At 44.3% G+C, this 21,631-nt stretch overlaps 1 protein-coding gene across 2 annotated transcripts; it reads right to left on the reverse strand.

Annotated features, from left to right (window-relative positions):
- Positions 1-333: 333 nt before the first annotated feature.
- LOC100679039 lies at positions 334-21,316 on the reverse strand. 2 transcript variants are annotated; one of them, XM_016982878.3, is made up of 5 exons: positions 20,626-21,316; positions 11,330-11,426; positions 7,263-7,535; positions 6,933-7,155; positions 334-5,428 (listed from the first exon to the last, which is right to left on the reverse strand). In XM_016982878.3, exons 1-4 carry the CDS (start codon positions 20,626-20,628, stop codon positions 7,106-7,108), a joined length of 423 nt encoding a protein of 140 aa, XP_016838367.1. In that variant the 5' UTR covers positions 20,629-21,316; the 3' UTR covers positions 334-5,428; positions 6,933-7,105. The 2 variants fall into 2 exon arrangements, 1 of the variants encoding a protein (XP_016838367.1); XR_004344551.1 differs by lacking the exon at positions 11,330-11,426 and having other exon boundaries at positions 20,626-21,311.
- Positions 21,317-21,631: the final 315 nt, after the last annotated feature.

Here is a 21,631-nt window from a genome sequence, read left to right on the forward strand (position 1 = left end):
AATTTTAGTGTAATATATTTTTATAGGTTATTTTGGTACTTTGGTACTGGTCACCTACGAGGCATTATTTGCCAATATTCGTACTAATAAGACCGAGAAACAACAATACGGTTAAAATAAAAAATTAACTATTTCTGTTATATCTATATATAAAAATAAATATAACTATAGCGAGTTTTTACAAATATTTTGACGTGGATAAAAAATGCAAGAACCTGCGTTCTATTGGCTCTCTGATAAACCGTGCGCAAGCAAAAGAAAAAAAATAGAGAAATATATAGTCCGAAGATTTACGGCCAGTAGGAAACAGGAGAGAAAATGAAATGAGAAAAATACAGTTATCCAATAGTATATTGGCTTGAGTATTTATTTCGGCGCTCGTCGTTAATCATTCACAAACAATAAAACACTAGAGACTAGCGATTTCATCAAAACGTAAAAATTAAAACCAAACAGAACGGCTTATTAAATAATATCGATATACACACTGAACCAAGTTTCGATGTCATGGACGCATTTCTTTTTTCTTCATCTAATGACTGATTTATAAATGACCGTCGCTCTTCCGGCGTTAAGCGCTAAAACGACTTCTTTCATTAATTGGCACGCTCGCTGATTGTTCATCATCCAGTATATCGCTGAGCCGGCATCAATCGATTACAATAAATATCATTTTAAAAAGGGTCATTAAAATCATACGTTTATCAATGTCGTTTGGGAATTCCGCATCACATAGATGGTTATTATAATAGCTTTTACGCTGGAAATGTATCTATTATCCATTAATGACCATAATGTGGATTTATGCATCGGAATAAATAATAGTTTACGGCCAGAGTTAAATACAGGATCTGAATTTAGTACATTACGATATTGTGAAATATATTATTGTTCTACAGTAATCCTATTCACGCTTTTGACACATTTTTACGCATACAAAAATTAAACATTGAACGTATCGCATTTATTATTTACATATTGGTATCCCATTCAATCCCCAGATGTGATCACTATCGCTGCCTTTCGTAAACGAAATTGGATCGAAAGCGAATAGACGAACATAATAGGGCTGTAAAACTGAATTTTTCACGCAACCAATCTCGAAATAACATTGATAAAGGATAAAATTGGCTCGAGAGGCAGCAGAGGGATCACCGTGTGTGTGTGTGTACAGAGGAAAAAATATATGCCGGAAACATCGTCGGGTCCATAAAGAAAAAAATTCGCTTCGCGCATACAAAGTTCGCACACTACTTTTCACTCTCCATTTTGATGATATAACAATGATGACTTGAATTGACAGACACTGATATTCGATGATGCGTTAAGCCCCGAAACAGGACGTCGGCATCGCTCTGGCTCTCTCGTCGCATATGATCATCGGATCCATTAGCGTTATAGTGTGCATTTGCGCTATTGTGTGGCCCGATGCGAAATCTCCCGGGACGCGCGGAGCGATGCCCCGAATATGCAGATCGAGGGGAGAAGTAATACCGTCGTCTGGCGCACGAGTCGTAACTCTCTCGAAAGTCCGAATAATCTTCTTTCATTTCCATACTTATAATAATCATAGTTTTTCTCGATATATGATACATAAAACACCGTCAACGTATTTACAAGAGAATGTGGACGCCGAGAAAAGCATCAGCTGCACAGTTTTGACTAAATTCACGCTTAAACACTGCCGACAATCATATCACTTCTATACTTTCGCAAACGTAAATTTCATCTGGATACGATTTTCCGACACGCATTTACACGTGTTTTGGAGCTACAAATTAAGATATTTACTCAGCTGTTCGCTCATTGAAAACTGATCCGCAGCGATATCAAATTCACATAACCGCCAACAACGGAATCCATATACTTACAAGCGAGCAATATCAAAACGCAGATTTAGCTTGACTCGACAAAATTTTCTCGGCTTGTATTTATACTGATGAGCACCGACACAATGAAGTTTGCAGCAGCGGTGGTGGCGGCGGTCAGTTGCATTATTCGCTCTGCAATGAACCTTCTTATACAATAAATTATGCGTGAAACGACAGATTTGTCTCACAATCAAATACTAATATCGTCGATCAATATTACACATCCAAACAGGTGCGCACAAAGTCCGAGGCGAATCTCACCGGCAGCGGCGGCGGCGGCGGCGTCGGCGGCGCGGAGTTTCCGCGTATAAAACAATAAAAGTGTGGGAGGTGGGGAAGGGCGTCGAAGGGTCGTATTTCCGCGTACATCGGCGAGTTTTCGAGGTCGCTCGCGCTTTTAACAATAATTTATAGCTTTGTTTGCTGCAGGATTTCTCTCTTTCTCTCTCTCTCTCTCTCTCTCTCTCTCTCTCTCTCTCTCTCTCTCTCTCTCTCTCGACGACGACGACGACGCGCGCACAACACACGTATAGTATCGCACACATTCACACTTTTTACAGCGCGGAAACTTTGGAATTTTCGATTCTGACAAAACAAGCTCGCAGAGGCTTACCACCCCTCTCGTGCACAAGGAGACTTGAATCAGAAAATCACGGAGCTCGCTGATCGGATTATTTTTGAGCTTTTCTTTTGCTTTTCGTATATTCGAGGTCGAGCGCGGATATATTGACAAAGGTGAAATCGCGTGAGAGTATGAGATATTGCTTGCCGAAAAAATAACGTATTCCGAGCAGTTCTTCTGATCGACGAGAATATCGCACCGTTGAGCGTAATATCGGTGTTAAAAGTACGAAAAAGGAGGATGAAAAGAAAAATTCGTGACCGAGAAACAGACAAAACTAGTTTATAACCAATTCTTCGCGAAAGCTCGAATCGCGAGTAACAATTAAACGCTCTTATCGGTCCGTCTAACGAGCGCGAAAAGGTCGATAGTCAGCGGCAAGTTAATCTCCTCGCAGATAGGAACAGATGAGCGTATACAAAGTCCACAAAAATAGCGAAAGCAATCGTTGCTCTAACGCAGCTCCTTTTACGACACAACGAAATTGTTATTAACGTATAAGTCCATCTATCGATCCCCGGTGCGCGGCTATATGACGGCGGCAGCTTTCCCGCACACAAAGAAAAGGGAATCTACATTATTTAAGTCCCGGCGAAGAAGAAGCCTCCCACGCGTCCGAGGAAGAATAAGAGGCGTATAACGGCGTATACGTATACCTAGACGACAGTATGGGGACAGCTGATGATGGTTATAAATAGCGCTGCATTGTTGAAATTTTCGGTAAAGTACGAGCATCGCGTTTCTTTCTGTTGACGTTGGATGTACATAAGGAAAGCGTTAGCGATTTCTAAATGTTCCCCCTTTGTCAAAGCTTCCGCACGTGCACGTACAGTTTCGCGATGATGCTGTCACCTCCCGGCGATAATTTGATAAAAACACGATTCGTTTAGCTTTCGTTGTGTGCGTAAACGTGATTTCATGCGTCCAAAGCGCTCGAATTTCGTTCCATTAGTCTATACAAAAAAATGCTCGAACAGGCCAAAATTTGCGCTTGGAAAATTATCAAAAAAAAAAAAAATAATAATAACTAAACTTTTATTAAAACGCTCAGATAATCCGAATAATTCATGCGGTCGCACTTTTTACACTGTATAACATGCGCAGCCAACGGAATAATCTCGTCGAGCGCGAATAATTTTCTCATTTAAATTCTGATTCAAGTCCCCGAGAAACGCAGTCTCGGAATTCACTGGTTACATAAAAAAAAAATAATAACGATTTGAAGCTTGAAAAAACGCAAGCCTTCCGTTAACGCGGCGGAAAGCATCGCTGATGAAACACATTAATTAACCGTAATAATACTATAATGCAGAGAGGCTGTGTGAATCAGGCCGCTCGTGTCATTGAGATCGCTTACATCGATCGAACGATTTCATAATAGCATGCATACAAGAGAAAAATAAAAACCAGAGTCGCTTTGTACTATATCGCACTTAATCGCGAATCCAGTCAGTTTTCCCGAGAAAACTGGCGCGCGACTCATCTCCCGCTTTGAAAAGTGCGTTTCGTTCGGGTCAGGGTTGATCTGATAATTAAAAAGAGTGAAAAACGACGCTCTTTCCGAGGTACGTACAATCTTATAACCTAGAGTTTTCCTTGCTCAAAAAGAGTTCGTCCGGCAACGTGATAACGCTTCCCAACGAAAGTAGTCGTCTGTCGATCGAATTATTTTTCCAGCGAGATTATAAGTGGATATTGCAGTCGTCGACGCTGTCAACTTATATTGATGGAATATTCAACGCTGATTACTTCCGATGCGAGGCGACGTTTACAAATAATATTCCAGAGCTGTTGCGAATTCTCGGACTACATTTTTACATCGAAATCGCTTCTACAAATTATAATATTAATGTACCTATTACACTACGCTTGAATCGTCTTTGCTGAAGCCACAATTTCGTCGTCGTTCTCACACAAATTTGACGGTTGACAATCATTATCATACAGAGTTTCCTGACGCCGGGTGTCGATTAAACACTAGCTTAAAATTAAAAACCTCGTCGCGAAAACTATAAAATAATATATAGAGCCAAGGTGAAGCTCAACGTCTTAATACTAACACAAGTATATCTATAAGTTTGATCATCATCACCGGAGCACCGCGCGGCGCTAATTCAGACCAGAAGAACGTTGTGTCAAATGTGAAAAACTCGGGAAAGTTGACTTTTATTCGCTATGCCCTCTCGTCGGAATCCGAAAGTTCGTCGCGAATCGAAAAATGCGCTTCCATTGTTCAGTACACTCGCACGTGATAGGGACGAGGACAAATATAGAGATAGGTATAGAGAGAGAATCAACAGAGAAAGAGCGAGAGGGAGAGAGACGTTTCTCGAAAACTTTGTCCGAGGCTAAAAATCAATAGTCTCATCTCAGGGGATCGATTTTCAGAGAGCCGCTACTGCAAATGGCATTTCGCACTCTCTCGATCAGATTCGAAGAGACGCCTCTCCGTGTATGATCCGCAGCAGCGCGAGAGAAAGAAAAGCCCCGAGATTCATCTCAGTCTCAAGGTGACAAAGATGATGCTGCTGCTACTCTCTATATCTATCTATCTCTCTCACTCACATGGCGCGCGCTTAAAGCTATATCGATCCCGCCTGTGTAATACTATGTGTATGTATGTATGTATGCGCCACGCGGCGCGCCGAAAAATAAGGTGTATAATATATGCATGTATAATAATACGGGGAGAAAGAAACAACGTAAATCCGTATACACGTCGCGATTCTCCGCGCTATTTACACATGCCGCTGCTCTTTGGCGGGCTGACGTCGCCTCTCGCGTGCTCTCTCCGATGCATCTCTCGACGGGCAGCCGCATCCTCGTGATCACCGATGCGAGAGCTTTTTCTCATTTGATGGATTCCCCAGGAAGAGTCGCGGCGATTCCGTCAGCCAGCGCGTCGTTGCTGCGATGAATCACACTCCCGCTGGATCTGCAACAGTTTTGAATTTTTGTTTTCATTAAATTTTGTTGAAAAAAGAAAGAAAATCGCACGTCTGGTCGTTTTCGGACTTTTCTACTGGAAGCTCCGAGCGCGCAGTTTTAAATTGCGATTCGAGACAAAGGCAAATGTTTGAAGAGCATTAAAAGATAACTATTGAGTAAGCTCGTTTGAATGAAATTATTATCTTGGGACAACAGAGAGAGAGAGAGAGAGAGAGAGAGAGCGATAAGCGCAGAGCTGCAGTAGACAAACGGGAGAAGGATATCTTTTGTGCGCGCGCGCCCGAGCTTTTGTTATTTGCGTCGGTCGTTCTTGTTTTGATTTTTGCCTTCGCGAGCTGGTGTGTGCACACTATCGGAGGGCCCTGCCTCTTGACCTCGCGCGTGCAAGTATGGTTATCACGCTTGGCTGCACTCCAATTAAGAATTTAACAAGAAGCTTCACGTCCGTTTTTCGAGATATTCCGTTAATTGCATCTGCGGCGATGACGGGAAGCTTTTTATTTCTCGTGGAGCACTAATGTTACTTTAGTTTTTACTTGGCTTTTTGCACTTCTTGCAGATATCTCGATTTGTCAAGCGGTAAGGCTCCAATTTCGAGTTGCAATTTGGAAGGACTATTGAAAATCGAAGGTTAAAGTGACTGTTTGAAATAATCCTTTAATCTTTGCTCTTTTTCAGGCCGCGGAGGTAAAGGTCGAAAAAATCAACTAATTCTTACTGAGCATTTAAGGAGCTTACGTGCATTTATACGGTAACTCAGACTAATTTATTTACTTCATAGTCGGTGAAATCGATTGCAAACTCAGAGCATGACCAATTTTACGAGTCACTGACACCTTGATATACATAGACCACGGAGGTCCAAGGATCCTCCAAGGTTTTACTTTACTTTACTTTTTCCACAAAGCTCTTTCTTTTCTCTGTTTGTAACCACTGTTGAGCAAAAACCTCGCTGATGCCCGTATACATAACGAAAACACTAAAAGGTCCTCGCACCAACACTATCATATCTGTTATTATTTTGCCGGTGCTTATACCACTAAATTGCGTCTTAAGGTTTGATTAATTTAATATTCCGGCAGCACGCCTAAATAGTCCACTTGGATTGTAAATTTCCAATATAATTGCTCGTGAGTTAATAGAGGAGAGAGAAAGAGATAAGGTTGACGCCAATTAAATATATATCGTCATAGCTACTTGAAAGAAAGTCAAGATAATAACGTTTGCTTCGATATCTCGTTAATAATCTCGCTTTTATCGTATCCGATTCTTCGATGAGCGGCGAGTCAATTCGCTGGAACAAATCTCCAATTGTTGAATCTAAGAAGATTTGGTGTTATTTCATTTACGATTACCAATTGTTCCGAAGTAATAAGCAATCATTTGCAACAAATACCAGCAAGTTTACAATTCGCGGCCCTATACGCACACGAACCTCATCATAATAGAAAATAGTTATAAGCACGCATGATGAATAATAGAGCACATACCTGTATATATACGTTGCTTCTCCGGGCTATTTACAGATGCCGATGCTCTTTCGGCTGACGTCCTCTCACACTTCGTCTCGAGGGATGGCGGCCGCAAGCTCGTCACTGCGAGAGCTTTCTCTCGTTCAATAGATTCCCCAGGAGGAGTCGCGGCGATCCTTTCAGCCGGCGCGCTACTGCTGCGATGGACCTGGCTCCGCCGGACTCCTCGCTCCTGCCGGATCTGCGACAGTTTTCATTTATTTATTTATTGTTTTCTCTCGTAAAACTCACCTATACTATCTACTTTACTTTTTTACACATAAGACCAGAATAGAAATATCGCCATACCTGTGGTAAGGGCCTCGAGCTTCTCGGGCAGATCGGCCGTGCCGGTGTCCGCGTGCTGTCCGAGTATGTCGGGCATGGCATTTCTGCGTCCCGTGCGTCCGGTCGAGAGGAACTCCTGGGAACCCTCGCCGTTGATGAAGCCGCCGGGCGTCACGGCTCCGCTGCCGCTCGGCTGCTGAAGAGTAGCTTCGCCGTCGTTGCTGCCCTTGCTGCAGCTCGACGGCTCGGCGCCTGGATCCGCCTCCGCCTGCTTTTGCGACAGCATCCTCAAGGCTGCACAGGATCAGAATCGGGCACGGTTATTATCGCACGGCTTTGAGATCTCTCTCTCTCTCTCTCTCTCTCTCTCTCTCTCTCTCTCTCTCTCTCTCTCTCTCTCTCTCTCTCTCTCTCTCTCTCTCTCTCTCTCTCTCTGTACCGAGAGGCTTTGCTTTAGTTTCCCGACTCGCGCCGCGCGCGCGCAGGTGTTAGTTGCGCGATCCGCGTCTTTTGATACGATCATCCGCGATCAAAGGCTGCTGCAGCTGTCGGCTGTAATTTGCGAGAGTGGATTTTGCGAGCTGCAGACGGTGATTCGGAGCGACCTTTTTTTCGTCGATGATAATTTTCGTATGATCTTTCCACTTGGTTTACGCGTCGCGTGTTCGCGCTGACGAAGGCGTAATAGATAACCACATTAGTGAATTAGTGTTCCATGCAAACTGTCTATAATTCGTCTTAAACGTTTTTTTTAATATTAAAAAAGCGTCATACTCTGTTAGTGAAAAATATCAAGCTGCACGCAACAGTGTATACTGTACCTTCTATGTATTAACGTTAAATTATCATGATTAGTTTAGCGAGTCTCTCTACTTCGACTTTTACTTCTTAATATTAAAGTAAATAATGTATCTTTAAATTTGTAAAGCGTAGCAAAAAAGTTTAAAAGTATAATATCCAAAATTAGCGAAGTACCCCTCTCAATAATACGCTACAGTATAATCGTAAGCATCAAACTCGTCGGATAAACTACAGCTTCGTTAATTGAAAGAAATTGAATACTGCAAATTTCTCATCGCACAATAGAAAGAAACAAGCGCAACTGATCGTAGTCTATTACACTTCTATATAGTGTACAAAGCAAGTATGCAACTGCGAGCTAATTGCTTTACCATTCAGAGGCGTAATCACCCAGTAATTTGAAAACAGTAGTAGTCTTTTAATAAGCTTATAATCCGATCAGCGCCTGTGCTTACTGGAATATATCTATATCGGAAAAGTGCAACGCTTGATAAAAAGAATAAAATAAGCACTCTCTATTATGATCTCTTGATATCTTCTCAAAGCCGCTTTGAGAGAAAAAACGGCACGATAATAATTAACTCAATATTCTGAACAGAATCGATGAGCGGTAAATTATAATCTCCATGTATATATAGCGCTCGCTGGCGGCTGCGCAGAACGCGGTATTACTTAAATTGCCTTTGATTTAACCGAATTCCCGCCGGTTTGCCTCAAAGCGCACGCGCTATTTCAAATATTTGGATTCACATCCCCCGTTTGATTAAACGCGCGATTGCATATTGTAAAGGGCTCTCGCCGCGCACGCGCGGGATGGAGAAGCGTATAATATCGGAGTTATTAATCTTGGCAAAGGCGTTTTCATTTTTAGCGCTATAATACGTACTATACACTACAATGGAGGAATACCCCGTATATAATGGCACATCTTCGAAACTAGGGCATATTAGAATAAGCGCGCTGTGAAACGCTCGGGAACAACATCGAGAGCGGCTAGCTGCACTATGCGCAGCAGTCGAGCTCTCTCTCTCTCTCTCTCTCTCTCTCTCTCTCTCTCTCGAGGCTATATTATGCAGTAGAGGGATGATGTTTTCCTTGTAATAGCCAATTTTAATCAGAACTTCAGCAATTGAAATTTCTATATATAGCGCGCACGAATCGCAAAGCACTCTGACGTTCGAGTAGTTTTCAAAGAAGTATTATCCGCGCGCGTACGTGGTTAGTATTCATACGTATAAGATGGAACAAACTGTGTATTCAAAGTTTCAAACAAGATGCGCTAAATCTACTTATTATCAAAAAATACGTCAGCAGCGTATATAATATACTTTTATAAAAGGTTAATCCGTTTTAGTAGGTATGTAATAAAAGCGCTCTAAATACTTATATCGGGGGATCGGGAGATTGATAAGGCGATTGGCTTGAAAGGTTTTCTAAGTGGATGAGGCATTATTGTTGCACGGTATAATAGCGGCGTTTTTATTTAATCCGCCCATCAATACTTTATGATTTTCTTTTCACTATAAATGATGCATCGAAGGAATTATGTATATATACGCTTCGTCGTTTTATAAACGCGACGAACGTAAACGAGAGTGATAATTTATGGCCTGCAGCGTAAAATATGGAGAAACACGAAACGAGGACTGTACCAAGGTTGCAAAAAGCCATGCGTATACGTTCCGGAGTAAGACAAGCCTAAAATGAATCTCGTATATCTCATATTTAACATAGACAGAGTCGGGACATCGAAACGCCCAGTTGCATTTCGCAAAAATCCATGCTTTCATCAACATTTCATTTCTCCAGCAAAGAGCTTTAATCAAGCAAATGGTCTCTCACAAAGATTTAAAAATAAAAACGAACACGCGACATTTTTCACCGAAATTTCGAACCGTATGCAACCACAACCTGCATAATTTCGTATACGTTTCATGCTCGACTCGACCGAAGCGAATCCAATCTGTCGCACGCGCACAGCATCATCATCATCGTCGTCATGTACTCGCGGCATCGGCAGCTTAAAGCCGATGTGCCGCTACGTGTACAACATCGCGGACACCGAGATTCTTAGCTCTTGCGCGAGAAAGAAAAGACATATAGATCCGCGAAAATGACGCACGGGCGCTAGGATGATTAATTTCGAGCTCGTTCGCGCGTAACAAGAAGATTGGCTATACTTCTCTAGAGCGCGCAAGTTTGACAAATAAGAAGAAGGCCTTGCCGAGCAAAAAGTGAGCCCTGGGACGCGACAAATGCTCGCGGAGAAGAGAGAGGCGCGAGAATAATGGCAGAAGGTAAAGGGGAAGTTACGACCAAGTGGCGACGACGAGGAACGCGAGGTCAATCGTTATTATCGTTGTTGTCATGCGGAGGCGACTGAATTTCGATGCGGATTTTTGAAGCGGGCGTGCAGCTTTTCATTGTAGAGTTTGACGCTGCTGCATTTGAATTTGGAAAATGCGCTGTTTGGTCGCGGCCGCGATATTCCAGTTATATAGTAAGTGTGTATATGGTTACGAGGAAGCCGATAAAAAAGTTTCGTCGAGCGAAAATTGCTCGAGTTTTCATACTAGCTGTTGGAGACTGCTATTTCGAGAAAGTTTCTCGAGATAAGATTGAGCTTAAGCTTTCGCACATATATACGTATAATACCGCAGTTTCGGAGTGGTATTTATTGCTTTCTGCGCGTCGAGCTCTCTTTCACTATTTACGCTGCAGGAATATACGGCGGCGCATCGGGATGAAAAGATCCGTACGACTTTTATGCAAATGAAATATAAATGACTCGCGGAGTTCACCTCGAATCAACCCTCCCCGTTATATTAGTTCGAAAAAGAAAAAACGAACGAAACTGCACATCAGTGTTTGCCGATAAAAGCAGTCGGCAACAGAACGCGCGGAAACTCCGCCGCACACGTTCGATCGCCGTCACGCAGTGCATGCAGTGTGTAACGAAACGCGCGCGGAACTAGTGCGGCAAAGTTTCTTGCCCGCCGCACCGCGATGTAAATGAATTAAATTCCTCTTCGGGGCCAATCGTCCGTGCGGCGTTTCGACCGATGAGCCAAATGAAACAGGGAACCGCAGAGGTGTATATTATGTTATTGGAAAAGGAATTATTGCGGGGGAGGAGTGTATATAGAGAGAGGCATTGGAGAGAGTTGTACAAGGTTAATAATAATCTATTATATAAATATGTTATATTATGTAAAAAAGAAAACAAAAGTAGATATAATATAAGAGAGAGTTGCTGAGTCAGCGGTGAAACGGTAAGCAAGGTGTACCTTGAGCGCGGGGCAGGTATACTCTCCGCTTGCGCTTCCTCAACCTGCCGGAGACAGGCATGTCGCCGGAGACGGCGCCGACGCTCTGCTGCTTCACCTGCGCCCTCGTCACATATTTTTTCATCATTAGAACCCACTCATCATGTTTCGTTTTTAAAAAAAGAGTTATACAGATCGGGGAGAGTGCTTTCTCGAGTGGACTATATGAAATTTTTGATTACAACCCGCTTCGATTTTTTGACTTCGTAGCTCGCGAGCTATTAACTCCTGCAAAGAGACTTGGCTTCTTTAACGCGGCTCGCGGAGAGCCGGGTGAGCGGATTTTTTATCGCTCGGCTCTTTCTCTCGCTCTAAGAGTGTATATACATGTGTAGCCGCGTGTGGTAAAAAAAGAATGGCGGTATCGATTCTCGCTTTTTGCGCCTGAACGTGTTCTGCGTCGTTCGAAATTTCGATGAAAAAGTAGGGGACACGTCCGTTTTTGATCCACAGATAATTGCAAAGGTTTAATTGCCTTTTTGTAATAAATGAATAATGTTACAAAATACACAGAGCGTGTATGCACACGCTGTTAATCAACGAAATGATCGAAAGCTCTACATCTCATTAGCGAGGAGAGGCATCAAGCTCGAAAATTAATCAGAGCGCGTTCCAAGCACGTCTTTACATATACGTTGCACGTTCGTTCGAATAATCCTCTCCCGAATTCAGTACATCTGGAAATTTCTCATGCTTTACACATCTCGCACAGTGTATTCAACGCAAACACGAACGTTCGAAGAATATGCACTTCTGTAAAATAAAAATTTCACGCTCCAACGCATTTTCGTGGAACTACAAGTTCACCGATACAAAGCCTTGACGTCGAAGCACGCGCGAGATTTTCTTCTCTCGGCTACACAAAACCCATGCATAGAAGGATCATCGCGACGACGATTCCTCGCACACTTGGCCTATAATATAGTTGAATTAGTAAAGAAGGTCCTTGGGAGACTCGCAGCCTTGACATCGGGAGCTTTTGCGGGAGGTATAATAAACGAGAGTCGACGACGACGGGCCGGACTGCGTTGTTTGATCATGAGAAATCGTCCCGTTCAGTGGCTCTTTGTCCGCGGGAGAAGAAGTACTGACGAACGATGTGCCGAGGAATAAAAGACGAGGCTCGTAGTGGTAGGAGAATCATAGAAATAGCGCAGAGTCGGGTTATGCCGTCGATCCCTTTGTTGGAGCGACTAAAGCGCGGCCTTTGCGGCGTAGTCCTGAATGAATCAATTTTGAGAGTGCGTTTGAGTGTTTCTTAAAGTCGTAAATTGTTGTTATTGAATTGCAAAGGCTTATGCAGAGCTTATAACGACGCTGATATACACAAACTTTGACTGCGACGTAACGCTCGTATCGCTTTGTTGAAATTTTAGAGAATATCGATTTCAGCTGCTTTTATGAAACAACATATGAAGTCGCTGCGACAATAATAAGAAGAACAGGTGCACGTAAAATAACGCACACGGGACGAAAAACTATGTCCCAGCGATTTCATATACGCACGCAAACAATGAAAAATCCACACAGCGACCGCAATCTCGCCCAAGCAATTATACGCGGCGTCCAAGCTATATGTGCTCGCGACTTTACAAAAGCCGTCCTCGTTTTCTCTTTTTTGCGGCAGATTTTTATAGCCGTTTGGCGTGTCCTCTCTCGTTCGTACGCTTATACACCAACGTCGCCTAACGATCTCGGCCGTATAGAAGCTTGAAAAATTGTAATGCGGATCGCGAGTAGTGAGCGGTTAAACTTTTATCCGTGGAAAAATCAAAAGCGGTCGATGTTTCGACGCACATCACACAGGAGTGGAGAGAAAAGACAGACCGAAAAATTGGCCTAATCAGCGCTAACACGCCGCTCGGCGGGATTTTATTATTTCATTCGAGGCGAGCGCGGTATCGATCGGACACGTACGAGTGTATGTTTGCCCTATAGGTGGAGATTTTCCTCTCGCTGATTCTTTCGAGGCCACTGTGAGCTGCGCACACACATCCTCGCCGAACGTGCCCGCGCAAAAGCGACCCTTTGTGGCGACGAAAACAGGAGAGGATGAGAGAGAGGTGATTGTACTCCTATTCCGGGGAGGTCAGGTAGCTCTCTCTCTCTCTTTCCTTTGGTCAAGCGCACTTTTATAGCGCGAGAAGAGTTTTCGAGAGACGGGCTTTTTAAAAAGGCTGAATGTTACGAGGTGTTTATCTGCAAAGTCCACTGCAGCGGATGTATATATTACGCGAGCCCGAAGATAACGACGACTGCAGTATTTTCTTGGTATCAGAGCCACCGCCTACTCCAAGATCGTAGTAGACAATTTATTCGAAATTGTACGCGCGCAGAGAGCGATTCATCATCGAGATTTAATTTTCTTCCTCGTTCGAACTTGTAAGGGAACAAGGTCTCTCTCTCTCTCTCTCTCTCTCTCTCTCACTCTCCAGCTTACATATTCCACCCTTCGATATCGCGTAGTTATATGAAATTGGAATTCGGCCGGAGATAAATTTTTTCTCCGAGTCGCGCGTACGAGAAAGAATTCGCAAACCGAGCTTAAAACGAGAACACGCGCACAGCCGGAGAGAGAACAGACTGGAGCATTCTTATTTCTGCAAAAAGGGAGAAAGAGACAGCATGTACTTGACACCGTAATAAAATTTCGCAATAACAGTTGGAACGGAATCTGTCATGCGCGCGCCAGAGGGAGAGAGAGAGAGAGAGAGAGAGAGAGAGAGAGAGAGAGAGAGAGAGAGAGCACAAATAAATACCCAAACAGCTCTTATTCGATATAAGCCGCCGGCTGTTTTTATACTCCAGATCGGGAGTAAGTACAGCGAGGGCAATATACATCGAGAAGCTCGAGAGCTTCTAGTGCTTCTATCGCAGTTTCCCTGGAAAGCTCAAGAAGTAAAAAACAAGCCCGAGGCTCGATAAAGCTCAGGAGCGAATTTTCCTTCACGGTATACACTGTGCGATAGACTATACGCGCCCTGAGAAAACGGAGGAAACTTCACCCGAAACCCTACGTCGAAAAGTGTATATCGGTGCTTTTCAGATGTTTATCACTTTAAAAACTTAATTGTGCGCTTTCGAGTTTACCGACTGCAGTTGGGCAACTGCGAGTTTGTCGTATACCGGAAGCCGGTTTTGGGGCTGTTACAACTTTATAATCCGCGAATTTGTCGTGTACTCTGATTAGAATCTGTATAGCGAAGGGCAGTTGAGCATCAGTCGGGAGTAGAACTTTACCATGAGGATTTTATATGCTTTCGTTTGCTTACTATGCAGTCGTTCATCCAGCGATCATATGCAAAGAACTATTTTAACGGAAATGAATAAGATTAAACGTACAAGGTGCAGCCTATAAGACAAGTAATTGTCAACAAACTTACTCCGTCATTATATATAGTTGTTGGGCTTTATAATCGCTTTATTATTATACCCAGTCGAAGGAAAAAACTTGCTCTTATATTTGACATAGATATGATATGTTGCTTAGAAGATATAGTCTCCTCCAAGTCTTACGCTACTCTGAATTATAGTCCCGTGTAAACCGGCGCGTGTCATCGTACCGCCCACACACATTCAAATAGAGAATTTACAAGAATCTATCCTAGCATATGCAAGCGATATGTCCAACCCCTTTTGCTCAAATTTCTCTCGCTATACACCTCTCGTTTTTCGCCTAATTATCCAGCCTCACTACCCAAGCTTGCGCACACGAAAAGCTGTGCATCGGAGCGTACAGCGCAGTATACACACCCTAACGAAGATCAGTCGTCCTGTGACGCTATATTAGATGCACGTATACTTACTGTGTAGCGGTATACGCGGAAAACCAAAGCGCTGGAAACTCAATTGGCGCGTGTTAATTGGATCTTCTGGCCTACATAAAGCTCGCGTCTCGGCGGCCTTTTACGCAAAGAAAAAGACATCAGAAAGAGAAGTGCGGCATAGTATAGCTTATATACACTGTGTACTACGTGCTGCACACAAAAGGTACAACAGTAGCCCGAGTTACCGACGACGACTCCCGCGCGTCATTATCACCTCTTTCTCTCTCTCTCTCTCTCTCTCTCTCTCTCTCTCTCTCTCTCTCTCTCTCTCTCTTCTTCTTCTTCTTCTTCCGCTTTATTATTCGCCTCGATGAGTGACCTTGAATGGTTATACGCGCGCGGCTCTCTCGATTTCCTCCCGCCCTACTATCCTTGCTCTCTATATACACGCGGACTTTAATTTCGCAGGCCGAGCAGGGCAGATCCATCTATTGATTTTCGAGCCGCAAGCTCTCTTTCGAAAGCTCGGACCCTTCGAGCTTAATTCTCCCGCCGCGGAGGTCGGCCAGATCGTTTCGCCACGAGTTACGAGCGCGAGAGAGCTTTTATGATACGCGTTCGCGATACGTATAGGTGTATAGTGAAATATACACACCTACAACCGAACTGCCCTTTCTCTATCTGTCCCTCCGCGTGTAAAGCTTCTGGTGTGAGCGACGATTTCGACGGTTTTTTCCACTTTCGCTACAGCTATATGTTCGTATACAGAAGGAGAGACTCAGGAAATGTACAAAAGAGAGAGAGAGAGAGAGAAAAAAGCACAGCACAATGAATTTTCACAATGAGTTATTATTGATCCATATGCCGGGGAGGAGTTTCTCCTTGGAACGAGAACGCTCGCGCAATAAAGCAGCGCGATAGAATATGGTTAACAGCGAAATTCGTTTCAATTAACGCCAAAGCCCGCCTACTACCCGACGACCACGTAAATCCTCTGGCGCATCTTAATCCCGCCCCGAGAGATCGAACGCTCTCTTTATCTGTCTCGAAATACCGCCGCTTTTCAAAAGCCATATAATTCTTTCCCGCGCGCCGCCGCGCCTTCATAACAAAACGTCGTCGCCTCGAGCCATTTCCAATACACACGGCTCACAATATAATACACCATAGCTTATCTCGCAGACGGCTCTCGGGTGTCGTCTCATCCGTTCTCTCTCTCTCTCTCTCTCTCCCTCTCTCTCTCTCTCTCTCTCTCTCTCTCTCTCTCTCTCTCTCTCTCTCTCTCTCTCTCTAGCTCTTTTCGCGCAAATGACTTCGCGCCGCTATCAACAACGCGCGACTTCTTTTCTTTTCATCGGCGCTGCGTTATAACGGACGATCGCCGCATGTATTCCGAAACAGCATTAACAATTTTCTCAACCTCGCGACTCTAAAGTTTTTCGCCGTCTTTTATTTGCGTCACGTGCGCTGCTGTCGTATGAGTATACGCGTCTATGCTTTTATTATTTTTCTCAGCTCGCGCGCTTTATTGCACTGCATATTGTATACCGCGAACTTTTTCGCTCGCACGCGTGGGTTCTGCGCTAAAAGCGTTATTTTTGTAATCCGCGCATCTCGTCGGGAATTTTGCATTAATTATTCGAAACGGCAAACATGCAGAATATAGTGTTTGTTTGTTTCGATAACACCGATGTTCATTGTCATGCGGGCATATCGACGTCATCGAGTACATTATGCAAGTGTAACTCGATGTATTCGCGTAAAATAATTATATGATAAAGGTCAATAATAAGCGCGCGGGGGATAAATCATAATCGTTAGTCGATCGCATTCGTCTCTGACAGTTCGCAGCAGTAGTCTATACGGTGAGCCATCATCACGACGCAGGTTTACGCGGCAATCTAACAAGATGACGTCACGCGAGGCTAAAGCTGAGGTATTACGACGTCACAATAGGCGTTTAACTCTCAATAGGCTCGCGACGTCTCTCTCTCTCTCTCTCTCTCTCTCTCTCTCTCTCTCTCTCTCTGTATTATAGACAGGTTGGCCTCTTAACGCGTTATATAAAAATAGTATAATGTTTACTTGAAATATCTCTCGCGCGGATCACAAAAGAGAAATTTTTCTGTTGAGCGTCTTGATGATGAAGAAGGTGTATTTAAATATAGATGAAAAATCCACGTTATTCTCCAGCTCCAAGTCAAAATGCATAATAAAGACGCGCAATAACATGTAAATTTTTTCTTTATACGCGTCCCGCAGCTCTTGTAAGCTTAATATTAATCTACGGACGTCGAATGACTGTACCATATATAGACCTACTTGTTGTCGCGAAAACGTTTAACTATAAAAATACACACGTATGTAATGATTGATCGCCTGAACGGGTAAGATAATTAACTGATAGCGTGTAATCTTATATCGACTTGTCACACTTTGATATAGATAAAAAGGTCAGCGAATATATTAGCGAACGTCGATATTAACTTCAGTAGAGTATTTTTCCTCGTCGAACTATCGCAGTGTCTTTCCAAAGATGTACATCCGATAATAATAACCCGAATATGTCAAAACGCAGCGCAAACTGTTAATTTTCCCACAAACGCTGAACCCATATTTATAAGACGTAGTCGCATACGCCACTAGCTGAGCGCATTTTTGAGCGATTTCCAGAAAGCGATAAAAATAGAAGGTGGAAATTTGCGGCAAAATTAACATACCGCGTTGCTTGGCTTGTGTTATTAAGAATATAATCTGAATTGTTTTAATATACACTCGACGCACGTAATAATATTTATCGGATGTGCACCTGGTTGAAATGAGAGAAATCAATACCAGCATACTATACTGAATTTTAAGTATTATTATCCGCGCCGGTAAACAAAGCAAACTTAATCATACCCGCGCATACAATGACACGCACTGCGTTTTCATTGTTTAGAAAGTAATTGACCCGTAATTTCAGCTGTTCGAAAAATGAGTAAGCTTATTCGCGGGCTTTCGATGTAACGAGCTTTGACGAAATTATGCAAAGCCCGGGTCATTAAATATTTACGCAATTACAAGAGCAAGTACAAAGAGAGGGTGCAGCCTGTATGCTGTATGAGCCAGAGACACAAGAGAGAGAGAGAGAGAGAGACGCGTCACTGCCAAAGGTTAATTGTGTTTTAATTGTGTCACGCTGAATAAGCTCTCTCTCTCTCTCTCTCGCGCGCGCGCGCGCGCACTTGTGTGCGTGTGTTTGTATATGTATTTATATATCATTTAAAGCGCTCGCGAGCTGATCAATAAATAGAGCTTAGCCTTTCATCATTTATTCACAAAGTAGCTTAGTGCCGCCGGCGACTCGCGCGTTGCGACTATCAGCTGTGCGCGCGAGGGGAATATTCGTTCCACATTTTTCTCTCTCCGTCTTGTTCTTTTTCACCTCGCGTCTACCTTTAGCTATATATGTATCGACGTCGTCGAAGCGTCACAATGACTCTATGGAAGCGAACAAGTTTGTTTGTTCTCCTGTCGCGCTACACATCCTCCGCTTCTACTACTGCTAATTCACCTACATTTCTCCTTCTCGTCTCGCTGCACACGTTCGCATATACCTACACCAACCGTGTTCCGCTCGCCTTTTTTTTAATACGCGTTGCAGCTGGTTGCAAGTTTATCGGCAAAATTTGTTTCCACCAAGGCTCGTTTGTTTTTCCCACTGCACGCCCGCGCGCGAACTTACGAGAGAGTTTTTAACGCGAGAACAAGGAGTATTGAAACTCCCCGACTTTTGTCGCGAAAATCTTCTTCCTAATTAGTTCTTCGGCGCGGGAGGTTATCAATTATCGATGCTTTCAGCGCGAGGTATAATAGGTCCTATAATACTTTGCGAAGGTTAATTGATGTGGGTTTGTACGATGTTTCGTTTGGGTTGGATTTAAAACTTTGGTCGGTAAAGGCTTGAACTTCACTGAAGTTATCCCTCGGCAATCATCAATCGAATAAACAGAAGCCAGCCAATGTCCGACTTGTGTAGAGGTATCTAATCCAATTTATCGAATGCGTTCTCATGCTCGTTAACAACAGTCACGAAAGATTTCCAGATTATAATTTATTCATTAATATCCCGCCCTCGTTGTAAGTATTGATCCAATTTACGCATTCAGGATTATTTCGGATTAAGCGAGATGAATTTTATGCAAAGTACAATAATACACGCCATACCTTTTAACGAGACAATATGGTGAAATATTCCGCGCAGAGCACATTTTTCCCACAATTTTACAGGCGCATCAGCGTATACTTTAATTAGCGCAGCCCGTACGTTATAATTTGAAAAAATGACGCAACTTTGGATTTCGCATAATCGTACGGAGTAATCCCGTAAAAGTCGATAAAAATTTATCTTATTTTGCTCGAAAGTTGCCCGTCAAAAGCGTCAAAAGCTTCCATTATAGTTACAACGCGCGACGCCGCTTGCAATAACAATACGAGCAAAGATAAAAGTGAACCAAGGCTGCAACGCGTCGGAAAAGTTATTGTTTACTTTTCTTTGAACGCCTATACAAGTATCGGGCTCTCCGATTCGAGCCGTTCGTTATACTTTCTCCAACCTGTGTACAATACAGGCTATATAATAGAGAGAGGAGCACGTGGTCGCGTGAGTCACTTTTCTCCAAAATAATCAATGCACTATATATGCAATATGCAATACAGTCGCGGCTGCTCCGAAGAAGAGCGAGTACGTCGAATTATCGCGCGGCGGCCATCGGCGCACGCGAAACCATCCATTATTCGGTCTAACCTACAAACCGATGAGTCCTTGCGCGCACGAAAAAAGTCCGTCTCGCGCGCCGATTAGAAAGCGTGCCTCGCGAGACCGTGAGCAGCTTATTCTACCGAATTATTCGAAATTATTTCGTCGAGTTCGACTCTCGGTGAATGTCAAAAGGAAAGCGTCGCGGTGCGTGTTTACAAGCCGTTCCATCGCGTGCTAATCCCGATGTTGTTTTCACCTTTATTCGGCCAAAGCCCGCGGTCTTCGATCTAACCTTTAATCCGCGTCGAATAAGGCGGGCCATTAATCTTCCGCGTCAGACATCATAAACCGTGTATAGTACAGGTATATACATTAGCGATCAGCCGGGCGCATCAAAATATAATCTACCTATCGATAACTCTCGCTCGCCCGCGCAGATCAGCTCTCTCTATCTCCGAGAACTCCCAAATCTACCCTCGGAACCCATGTATAATGGAGAGCAGCTGAAAGGAAAAACAAAGGTCCGAAAAAAGGAAAACACGCTCGGCTCTCCCCCATTTATCAAACCGGCGTACCCCCCCCCCCCCCCCCGGTTCTATTCGTGTATAAATACGCACAGTGTGTTACAGGTGAAACGCGCGTCGTCGAAAAATCTCGCGATAAGGAAAGAATACCCACATCACAGTGTACAGTGCGCGCGTGTGTTTAGAACAAGAGAGGGAAAGAAGAGAGAAAGAGAAACTCACCATTGATAACGGCGGCTCGAAGCAGCAGCAGCAGCAGCAGCAGTAGCAGCCAGAGGCCTGTAGCGGCAGTAGCGACGCGTCGTCTCTCCCGGTGTCAGCGCAGCGCAGCGACAGCGTCAGCGTCGTGTCTTGGCAGCGCACTACTTTGCAAAACACACGCACACACACACAACGAGGAGAGCACACCTATGAGCACCAGTGTCGTACGGAATCTACAGTCGCGCACTGTCCGCGCACACGGAGTACAGTCGAGACGTATGGGTGCGGGCAGATCAACAGCGAGAGAAACTACTACTCGGAATAGCGACGCCGACGCCGCGTGTGTACCCACGCGAGCGCGCCGCACACACACACACACACACACACAAGCCCGCACGCACTCTCTACAGTATATACACACCGACTCCCCCTCACTTGCTCTGTGACGTAACGAGCGCGCGCGCGCGGAAATTGCGTAGCCTTTTTCCGCCGAGCTCTCTCTCTCTCTCTCTCTTTAGCGCTCTGACTCAGTCGACGTGCGGTTTCTCTCTGTAACAGCTATGTATATAGGTAAGAGAGAGAAAGGCAAGAGAGAAGCGGCTGGCAGCTGAGCGCGCGCGGCGCGCGCTTGAGCCAGACAGACACTTTTTCGTCTGCTAGCTGCTCGGGCGCTGCGTCGTGCCGTTACTACTATACTGCGCGTCGTCGACTCTCGTCGTCTTCGTTGCCGGCGCGCGATATAGCCGGCGCTGCTGGCGCTCGTTCGCGCGCGCGCATATGCTGCATGTGTGGCCGCCGCCGTCGCCGCTAGTCGCTATACCTATATAGCTACAGCTGTGTGTCTTTGGGACGACGCTGCGCGCGCCATCCACCCGCGGGTGGGGGGGGGGGGATTTCTTTGAATCGATATAATACGCGCGCGCTCTCTCTCTCTCTACGGCTGCTTTTCGAGGGTGGCTATACGCGTGTATTAGACGCGAGGTGCCGAAGGTTCGTGATTCGTATTTTTGGAGAGGGCTGCGTTCCG

The sequence above is a fragment of the Nasonia vitripennis genome, chromosome 2 (assembly GCF_009193385.2).
Source record: "Nasonia vitripennis strain AsymCx chromosome 2, Nvit_psr_1.1, whole genome shotgun sequence".
Lineage (NCBI taxonomy): Eukaryota > Metazoa > Arthropoda > Insecta > Hymenoptera > Pteromalidae > Nasonia > Nasonia vitripennis.

Excerpts from the sequence above, each read along its gene's own strand:
- LOC100679039 (XM_016982878.3), bottom strand. Across the intron at positions 7,536-11,329 it reads ATACCTGCCCCGCGCTCAAG|CCTTGAGGATGCTGTCGCAA; the intron begins GTACACCTTGCT and ends GATCCTGTGCAG. Across the intron at positions 7,156-7,262 it reads GCTCGAGGCCCTTACCACAG|ATCCGGCAGGAGCGAGGAGT; the intron begins GTATGGCGATAT and ends AAACTGTCGCAG.